The sequence below is a fragment of the Emys orbicularis genome, chromosome 20 (genome assembly GCF_028017835.1).
Source record: "Emys orbicularis isolate rEmyOrb1 chromosome 20, rEmyOrb1.hap1, whole genome shotgun sequence".
In the NCBI taxonomy this organism is placed as follows: Eukaryota; Metazoa; Chordata; order Testudines; family Emydidae; genus Emys; species Emys orbicularis.
This window is the reverse complement of record NC_088702.1, coordinates 7,592,410-7,601,854: the sequence shown is the minus strand read 5'-3', so window position 1 is coordinate 7,601,854 and position 9,445 is coordinate 7,592,410. Positions and strand designations below refer to the sequence as shown.

At 57.9% G+C, this 9,445-nt stretch overlaps 1 protein-coding gene across 1 annotated transcript; it reads right to left on the bottom strand.

Annotated features, from left to right (window-relative positions):
* Window positions 1-656: 656 nt before the first annotated feature.
* Window positions 657-8,939, bottom strand: ANXA9 (annexin A9). Its single transcript, XM_065420355.1, has 12 exons — window positions 8,865-8,939; window positions 8,003-8,099; window positions 7,817-7,911; window positions 6,817-6,930; window positions 5,908-5,998; window positions 5,029-5,108; window positions 4,569-4,628; window positions 3,964-4,057; window positions 2,948-3,043; window positions 1,533-1,591; window positions 1,093-1,215; window positions 657-719 (listed from the first exon to the last, which is right to left on the bottom strand). Exons 1-12 carry the CDS (start codon window positions 8,937-8,939, stop codon window positions 657-659), a joined length of 1,047 nt encoding a protein of 348 aa, XP_065276427.1.
* Between the last annotated feature and the right edge of the window lie 506 nt (window positions 8,940-9,445).

The following is a 9,445-nucleotide window of genomic DNA, read 5'->3' as shown; positions in this document are numbered from 1 at the left end:
GGCCCCTCTTATTTCAGTAGGATGGGGGGTGGTGGATTTCACTTAAACCCCTTCCCAAGTGACATAGCTAAGTGGCCCTCTTGCACCAGGATAGGTGTGTCCATGGAGGAGGTTATACCAGTATAACTATATCAGTTTAAAAAAAATCACATTTTTAGGTGATACTGGAAAACTTTCCCATGTGGACAAAGCCTGTTTTGAAAATGCAAGCCAGTGTTCCCCCAGAATCACATGACTCCTGGAGCTGGGACTTCAAGAACATCACAAGAATTGGCAGCACTGCTGATTTCGCAGCCCCGGGCCGGCTGCATGTCCTGGTATTCCTAGAGTCCAAGGCCAGAAGGGATCATTGTGATCATCTAGGCGGAGGCCACACAATTAAGTATCCAGGGTCCTGGGAGGGCAGGGCTTGCCCGGGCAGCCACCCATCCCTGCTCTTGTTATTCAAGGCTCGGGTATGCGATCACATACCCCAGCTGCAGCGTAGATGCACCCTGCTGAGTGCGGCTCGTGGCTGTTTCCGTGATAAAATGGCAGAGGAATGAACCCGATGTCACGGGGTGGACTCATGCTTCCCACCCTCCCTGGTGCACCGCTCCCCACCATTGTCTGCAGGCCAATGGGCTGAGCGGGTTTCTCCGAAGCTGGCAGCCACCCTACAGGTCTTCCGCCCTGCACAAGGCTAGCAGCGCTGCCTGGTAATCGCCTCTCATCTCCACCTGGAGCAAGGAAAGGAGAGAGCAATGAGACATTTCCTCCTCCTCTCCAGCCTAAACCTTTACAGCAAGCGCTGGAAGAAAGCAGCATGGTCTAGTGGTTAGAACAGGAAAGTTGGTGGTGGAGGGCCCGGATTCTAGGCCTGACTCCAAGGAGCAGGCTCCGGTCTTGCTCTCACTCAGCAAGGGGCTGGGAGCCAGACCTCCTGGGTTCTAGTCCTGGTGCTGGGAGGGAAGTGGAGTCTAGTGGGTAGAGCAGGGAATCTGGGAGTCAGGATCACGGGGGGGCTTGGTCTAACGGCTCTATGCCCCTGGATTCTAGGGCATGCTGTTGTTGGGTCTGTCTCTGCCCCCGGGGAGAGCGCAGCGTGCTGACCTGGAGACAGGAGTACAGAGACTTCCCATGGCGCTTCTTGAACTCAGAACGGATGCTCAGCAGGTCGGTTTCACTGCGGGAGATCAGGATGCGGATCAGGACTTTGTCATCGGTGCCAGGGCCCTGGGGGGGGAAGGGGAGGTGCATGCTCAGGCTGGGAGATGGAGAAATTCCAGCCGCTAATAGATGGGAAGTGGAGCCCCAAGTTCCGGAGGTAGGGGTCACCGTATCCCTGTTAGTCCATACAGCCCAGTATCTGCCCCCGGCCAGCAGACTGATCTAATGCAGCATCGGCCCCCCTCCCACTGGCTAAAGACCCTGCCTGACCCTTGTGGCATTCAGAGAACCCCCTGCAGCCTGAACATCACTGCCGGGCTCCCCCAAAAGGGGGCTGGGCCCATACGCTGCCGATGCACCGGCGCGGGTTGAAGGCGACTCACCTTCATGGCGCTGTGCAGCTTCTCGGCGAAGTAGCGCGGGGTGTTCCTGCACACCGAGGCTGAAATGAGAGAGGGGCTCAGGGTTCAAACCATGGCACAGGCTGGCTGGCGTGCAGGGGGCACCGCTGCCCTTTGCTGGGTGGAATCAGAACTGCTCCACTGGGTGTCATAAGCCCTGTACTGTACACAGCGCCTGGGGATTCTCCCATAGCTGACATGACGATGGGGGGGGTTGTTAGAGTAGGATTCTCTGCCCTGGGGTTCGCTGCTGTTGCCTTGCACCATGGTGTCACCTGTCACATCCTAAGGGACCACAGAACTGATACAGACCCACGACTGGGTTTAGTACTGAGTCGTGTTCTCCCCCAGCGTCCTCTGTTCTCCCCCAGCGTCCCCCCCAAGTGCAGGGCCAGCAGGAGGCAGAGCCAGCGCCACACTGCCCCGTTCCCAGCGTGCTTCATCCCCCATGACCCCTTCAGTGCTCAGCCACTCAGCGGGGGCTGCCAGCCCAGGAGGGCTCGCTGGAGACAACACTGCAGCTGGCGTCTGCGAGGCGAGTGCCGGCCCGCTAGCAACTGCGCTGACACGGAGAGGCCAGCGGACGGCAGTGCTCCTTAGCAAGCAGGTGGCATTTGTCCCGGTGCCCCAGGGGCAGTGATCGCCCCTCTTGTCCCTCAAGGCCAGGCAGCTCGGCACCAGCCCCGAGTCACCTATCGAGCCCAGAACCCTTTGTGCCCACTGCCATGCGCATGCTCGTGTTCTTCTGGGCCTCAAATGGAGCCCAAAGCCTGGCTCTCACACTTGACACTGCAGGGTCTGTTTATAACGGCTTAGTAAATAAATGAGTAGCTTGGCCCAGGCTCCCATTACGCTAGGGGCTGTACAAAACCAGTCCTTATCCCACAGAATGTATAACCTACATGAATCAATTGAGTGTTATAGATGGACTCAAACAGGGTCCTTATAACCATCTATGCCCCCTTCTTCTGGTGGCCGCATAGACACGCCCACCACCCACTACTCATGTCTGTACCATGTCTACCGTCCATTTGCCAGGAATTAGCCCTTTATAAATGGGGCCCGCACCCGGCGGGTGACACCATCAGAAAACAGGGAATCTGCAATAGCGACTCCCACTAAATGTTCTCTTCTACCTCTCCGGCCGCCATCCCTGAGCACCTCCCAGGCTGTAGCGGATCGATCCTCCCAACCTGCTGTGAGGCAGGTAAATGCCATGGTCCCCATGGGAAACTGAGGCACAGAGCGACTGGCCCAAGGTCACCCTGGGAGTCTAGCAGAGCACAAGTGCCCAGCTGACACACTAACCCCTGGGCCATCCTGCCTCTCTGGACCCCACTAGACTGATGGCACTCTCAGGTTCAGGGGACCCAGCCTCAGCCCGGTTTAGTGCTTACCCAGGGCCAGCATGGCGGCCTGGCCATCTCCCCGGAAGCGCTTGCAGATGGTCTCCTCCACCTCCAGCCCGTGGGATTTCCGGTACTGACCGAACACTACCGAAGTTGGAAAGGGGAGAGTTAGTCCTGGCCTGCACGCGGCGCGCTTTGCCGGGGGGCCGGCCCGGGACTCTGTACCAGCAAAGCGCTCCGGGGGCAGGGAGACACTGCGTATACCAGCCACACTGCGCTCTTACGGGTAGGGCTTCGCCCTGCCGAGCAAAACGAGTGACATGGGTAAAATACGGCGCTGCTGGCATGACCACATCTACCCTGGGGCCAGGACGCCTCCAGACATTTTTCACATGGTATGCGCCTGCCACCCCCGTCCTGGCTGGCTCCCCCGGGCAGGTACCCACTGCAGTGTCCCTTGCTTGTAGCAGGTCTCCAGGCTGTTGCTGAGCGAGTCCTGAGGGCAGAGCAGAGGGGACATGGGCTGATGGAGGCTGGGCAGCCCCCCAGTGGGGAGACATGGTGCAGGAGCCGGCCCCACGGCAGTGGTAAGGAGGCGCAGTGCTGGCCACCCCACTGACCATGGGTCAGACCTAAGCAGCACTCGGACCCCATGCATCAGATCATGACACCGCTCACTCAGACTTGGCCCGACCAGCACCCTTGTCATGACCGGGGGGCTGCAGGTCCACACCTGAGTGGACAGTGAGGTGGCCGCTGCCACTTCGCCTTTGCTGCCATGGGGCTGGCTCCTGTAGGGCTTCCCCCCAGGGCCCTGCCCAGCCGCACCCTGCTTCCAGGAGTCCATTAATTTAGTTGGGGATTGGTCCTGCTTTGAGCAGGGGGTTGGACTAGATGACCTCCTGAGGTCCCTTCCAACCCTGATATTCTATGATTCAATTTCCAGGGGTACCCCTGAGTCGGGCCACATGGACACAGAGAGAGAAGGGCCCCGACTCCCTGTGCCAGCTCCTAGCTGGTGTGCGACGCCAGGGGCTCCCTGCAGCAGGGCGTCCGGGCCTTGCCTCTGCTGAGATGCTCAGGGCTTCGCTGCGTGAAGATGCTTATCCACGTCCTCTCACCGGCCCCCTCGCTCCTGGCTCCTGGGTCTGCAAGAGCCTGGAAGGAGGAGGAGAGCGGTGACGGGCTGCGGGTGCTGCGAGAAGTGGCGGCCCCCCCCACCCCCCAGGGGGCTTCCCCATTAGCCTGGAATTAACCCCACTGTGTTCTGGGATGCAGCAAGATGGGACCGGGGGCACCTATTCCAGAGCCATAACCAGGCAGCTCTGAGCAAAGCTTGGCTTCACTGGGGAAGCTCGGACCTGAGGCACGCAGGGGGCATGTGATCCAGCAGCACAGGGACGAACAGGTGCAACGGGCAGGGACAGCCGCCCATTGGCGCCGATCGTGTCACACTGGCGGCATGTGGCTGGTGTACAGCAAGGTGCAGTACTGACTGCTGCCACTGGAGGGCTCCTTGGCCTCCTTTGGTCTAAAAGCAACCCCGCCCCAAGGCAGCTCTCTAGGGTAACTGAGCAGGATCCATGGGGACCCCGTGAGGCAGGGAATCAGTCCAGCAGTAGGATTTCAACAACTCACCCCCCCACCTCGGGCACATCCCCAGGCTCACCTCGGCATCCTGCTGTATCAGGGCATAGTCGATGATCCCGCTGTAGTGCTCGCGCTTCCCCTGCAGGGTAGAAGGCCAGAGAGACGGATTTGTGACATGGTCAGAGCTGGCGTCCCTCGCCCCACAACCTGCCTAACGGTATGTCCGCTCGCAGTTACAGTATTCAGCCACTAGAGGACCCTTGGGTGGGCTGTGTGGAGGAGGCAGAGAGTGACTGTCTGGTAAATAACAGAAACAAAGCTGGGTCTCAAGCTGGGTGGAAGCTTGTCTGTTTGCCAGTAGCTGTATGTACCACGATGCCCACAGATGCTGAGGGAAGGGAGTGTTGGAGATGATAAAGTAGATGGGGGAGGGCTCGCCCCCCCCCCCCCTTGCTTTGCTGGTTTCTGTGACTGAACAGTGGTCCCCAGTGTACGTGCCCATTCAGGTCATGCGGAAAAGGAACCAGGCAAAGTTGTACCTTTGCTAGCGCCAGGAGAATTTCCTTGAACCAACCGCTGGTTTCCGAGGCTATGTCCTTTTCAGGGTCTGCTTTAAAATCTGGAGACAGAGAAACCACCCTGGTTAAAGGGGAATTCAGCTCAGTGGCTTGCATGGGTAACACCGCCGCCAGCTAGAATATATGCAGGGATCAAACTAAGAGACCTCTGGATCTAAAAGCAGCAACCTCTTCTGCTTGAGTGAAAGGAGCACCCCTGGTAGGCTAGCCACAGAAGCCTGTATATATACTCTAGCGTTGGGGTGGTGGGACAGAAAGCTACCTTAATGTGCGACCACATAGGACTGGTCCAAAATTTTTCATTGAAACTGTTTTTTGACAGAAAATTGGGGGTTTGACTAAAAAAAAAATAATAATCACAAGACATATCTGCTCCCCCACAGAAAAGTTTCATTTTTCATTGAAAAGCAGAATGCCCCAAAACTGAACTCTTTCAATTAGGAAATGCTATTGCAGTGCTTCGTGGGAGCTGTAGTCCAGGTGCCTCATGCTCCCCATGTTCCTCTCTTGGGCTAGGCTCCCTGGCTGGACTACATTTCCCATGATGCATCATGGCCAGTGATTCCCATGATGCAGCACCTCCCCCACCAAAAGGGGAGAGCATGGTCCATCATGGGAGATGTAGTCCAAGCAAGGAGCCTGGCTGATAGATGACAAAATGATTTCCCTCCCCTTCCCGCCATTTTCATTGAAATTTCCCACGAAAAAGAATCCCAGCCGGTTCTAGAGACACACGGTTCCAAATGTCCTCAGGTTAACAGGGCCCTTCCTCCCGAGCTCAGACAGCGCTAACCTGGGGCTCCCCTCACAGCCCCTGGCCTTCCCCGCCCCCACTGTTACCTTGCTGGTAAAAGGCCAGGCTTTCTCTGAGCTGCTGGTTGGATCGAGTGGAGAGAATTTCAGTCAAAGCATCTTCGTCAGTGCCTATGCCCTGTGAAAGCAAAGGGCACAGAGCGGGTACAGGAGTGGCTGGCACAGGAGTGGCTGGCACGGCTAAGGGATGAGGACGAGCCCGCTGCTGGCTGCACTGGAATAGGGGGCGGATAGAGCCAGCCCGAAGGGGAAGCACTAAGCCAGGAGCAGGGATGGGCGGCCCTGTGGGCAGTGATGCTGCTTTGTGGCAAGCTAGCCCTCGGGACGGGGACGGCATTTGCTGCCTGTTATCACGTCCCCCTTCTAACCTCTCCGTACAGCTCCTGCCACCCTCCTTGTCTGTGCTGCTCTTCTCGGACCTCCCTCCAAGGTGTCACCCCAGAGCGGCAGGATACCTGGGTTCTATGCCCACGGACCAGCTGGGTGAGCTTGAGCAAGTCCTTTCCGCTCGCAGTGCCTCAGTTTCCCCTCCAACTCTTCGTCTGGTCTGTTCTGACTGTGAGCTGCTTGGGGCAGGGACTGTCTCCCTTTGTGTCTCTGCAGCGCCCGGCGCCATGGGGCCTCTACACATCATATATGATAATATCACATCCCAGCACCTTGACTTGGCCAGTCCAAAACCCCCTTGAGCTTTTCTGCTGCTATATCCCCTTTGCAAGCCCCTCACTCACTGCCCCCTCCCCAACTCTTCCTGCTCCTCGGACCCCTCCCACTGACCGGATGAATTTGTCGAATCTCCTCTGGGTATTTTCCACCTGTGTTTATAATCTCTCTGGCGGGCCCCTCGCTGCTGGACGCGACCAGGCACAGAGTCGGGAGCAGGGCCACGTGCACCCCACCGGCCTCCCAAGGGGGAGCTGCGTCCCCAGGCCGTACCTGCATGGCCGCCCTCAGCTCGTGAGCGTCGTACTGAGCCGGCGGCTTCAGCAGCCCCACGATGACCCGCTCCAGGTTCCCAGACAGAGCCGCTTCCATGGATTTCAGCAGGTCCTGGAAGAGAGCCCCGGAAGGGTCAGAGCTGAGGCCAAGCAGCGGCCTAGCTCCAGGCCCCAACTCCCCTGAGACAGGAGGCTTCATGCATTTGGGGGTCCCCCTGGCTGCTCCCTTCCTCAGGGCCCTGCGAATGGTCACCCCAAGTGGGTTGGTCTAGCAGTTGGAGCATGAAACTAGCCAGGACTCCTGGGTTCTGGGAGGGTGTGTGGTCCAGTGGGTACAGCAAGAGACAGCAGGTCAGGATTCCTGGGCTGTATTCACGGTTCTGCCACTGACTCGCTGGGTAACCTCAGCACAGCCTCAGTTTCCCCATTTGTTAAGTGAAGAGAGTAAGGGCTCCCATACGGGGAGCTACAAGGGTTAATAAATATTACTTGCACAGAGTTTCAGATGGAAGCCTCTAGAGAAAGGAAAAGGGTTGCATTGAGGTGGCCAGTGTCTCCGGGTGCACCGCTGCCCCCTAGTGGAGAGATTTGGTAATGTGTCATAAGCCCTATACTGCCCACAGCTAATGGAGATTCTCCGTTGGCGCAAGTGCTGGGGCCTAGGCTATGGCTATAGGAGGATCAGAGCAGTTGCAGTGAGGATCGCAGTGGCCCGTTGTGCAGTGTAGAGGCAACCAGGATGTGTTGGGTTATTAATATGACGGGGTGGGGGTTGAACCCAAAGGAGCATGGGGACACAGAAAGGAGCCCGCTGAGCGGCTGCTGTGTCTTCCGCATGGCTGGTGCATTGCCAAATGCCCGGCACATGGCCCCACCTTGTGCACTAGGGCATGTCTCTGCAGGGCAGACAGACTCCAGTGCCTGAGACCGGCCCCAAGCGGACACCATCACTGCTGCTGAGAGCCCAGCCCAGCGCCCCCCGGGGCCCTTCCCATCACCTGCTTGGTGAGGGCCTGGAACACCTTGGTGATCTGCTGCCTCTGGGCGCTGGTCCGATTGGTCAGCACATCCAGGATAGCCCCATGGTCAGCGCCTGTAGCAAGGGGGCAGGAAAACTGGGTGTGAATATTCAGCTGGCTGCCGGGATCCCCTCCCCGCACCCCTCCACGGTGGGATCGCGTTACCATTGCCCGCGATGGCCTCTACGAGGTGCTGTACGTCACTCTCCGCGTCGAAGCCCAGGTAGGGTTTGATGGTGCCCAGCGTCCCCCAGGCTGCTGTCTGTGGTAAGAGTAGAGACGGTTAAGCGGGTAGTTGTTATTGAAACTCATATATGGAACTTGCTGCTGTGTGACATTGTTGAGGTGAGCCTGTGGGACTCCCTGTTACGGGATATTGGTGGGGTTAACCCAGGGGATTCACTGCTGCTAGATATTAACATGATTAGCTTGTGGGGCCTCTCTGCCCCAGGTTATTATTGAAGTTAATTCATGGGACTCCCTGCGACTGGATATTACTCAGTTTAACCTGTGGGACCCACTGTCATTGGATAGTACTGGGGTTAATCTGTGGGACTCCCTGCAGTGGGATATTACTGAGGATAGCCTGTGGGACTCCCTGCCACTAGATATTATTATGAGAGTTAACTCATGGAATTCACTGCTACTGGAAATGATTTAACCTGTGGAACTCACTGTCATTGGGTATTACTATGATTAACTTGTGGGACTTCTGCCATTATGGAAGGTAACCTGTGGGACTCCCTGCTACTTGATATTAGTGGGGTTAACCCAATGGAAACCCAATGGAAACTGTGGTGCTGCGATTGCCCCCAAATCACCCCCTCACAGTGCCCAGGGTGATCCCCAAATCATCACCCCCCACTTGCTAGGGTGAAACGCTCACCATGGTGCCCAAGACCATCCTTAAAATACCCATGATGCCTACAGAGACCCCCCGAAACACCCTTCCACCCATGCCCCACGATGTCCAGGGCAGGGATGCCAATGGTGCCCCCCTCCTCCCACGCTCCGTGGCACCACTCACCTGCTGGGCCAGGGGCAGCTGGCTGAGAATCTCGTGGGCGAGGGAACGTCTGTCCATCCCGTCCCCCAGGAGCATCGCGTCGTCTTTGCCAGCAGACGGCTCTGAAAGGCAGAGAGGGGAGGGGGTGAGGCCCCCCACGGGGAGACTTAACTGTCCCCCCGGCATCCCAAAACAGCCGCCTTCAACAGGCCCGGTCATAGGCCTGATTTCCTCAAGCCTGATCCGATTGGGGTAGGAGGGCTAGTTCCCTGCCCCGGTCCAGGCCTCCTGCCAGCGCCCTGCTCCTTTGCCGGCCCTCGGGGACAGAGGACGGAGAACTGCGGGGCGCGTGCAAATTCAAAGGGGACGGATTGAGAGCCCTGGAGGCCACCTTATCTACCCAGCTTGGACAGCGGCAGAGCAAACTTCCCCTGCATAGTGCCCCTGCTCATGGGGTGTGTCCCCCAGCGCTGCCCTGGAGGGGATTAAGTGCACCCCAGTGGGACAGGCACTGACCAGAGAGCCACGTGGGAGACAGGACACCTGGGTTCTATTCCGTTATCTGCTGTAAGACTCTCAGCAGGTGTTTTGTGCCTCAGTTT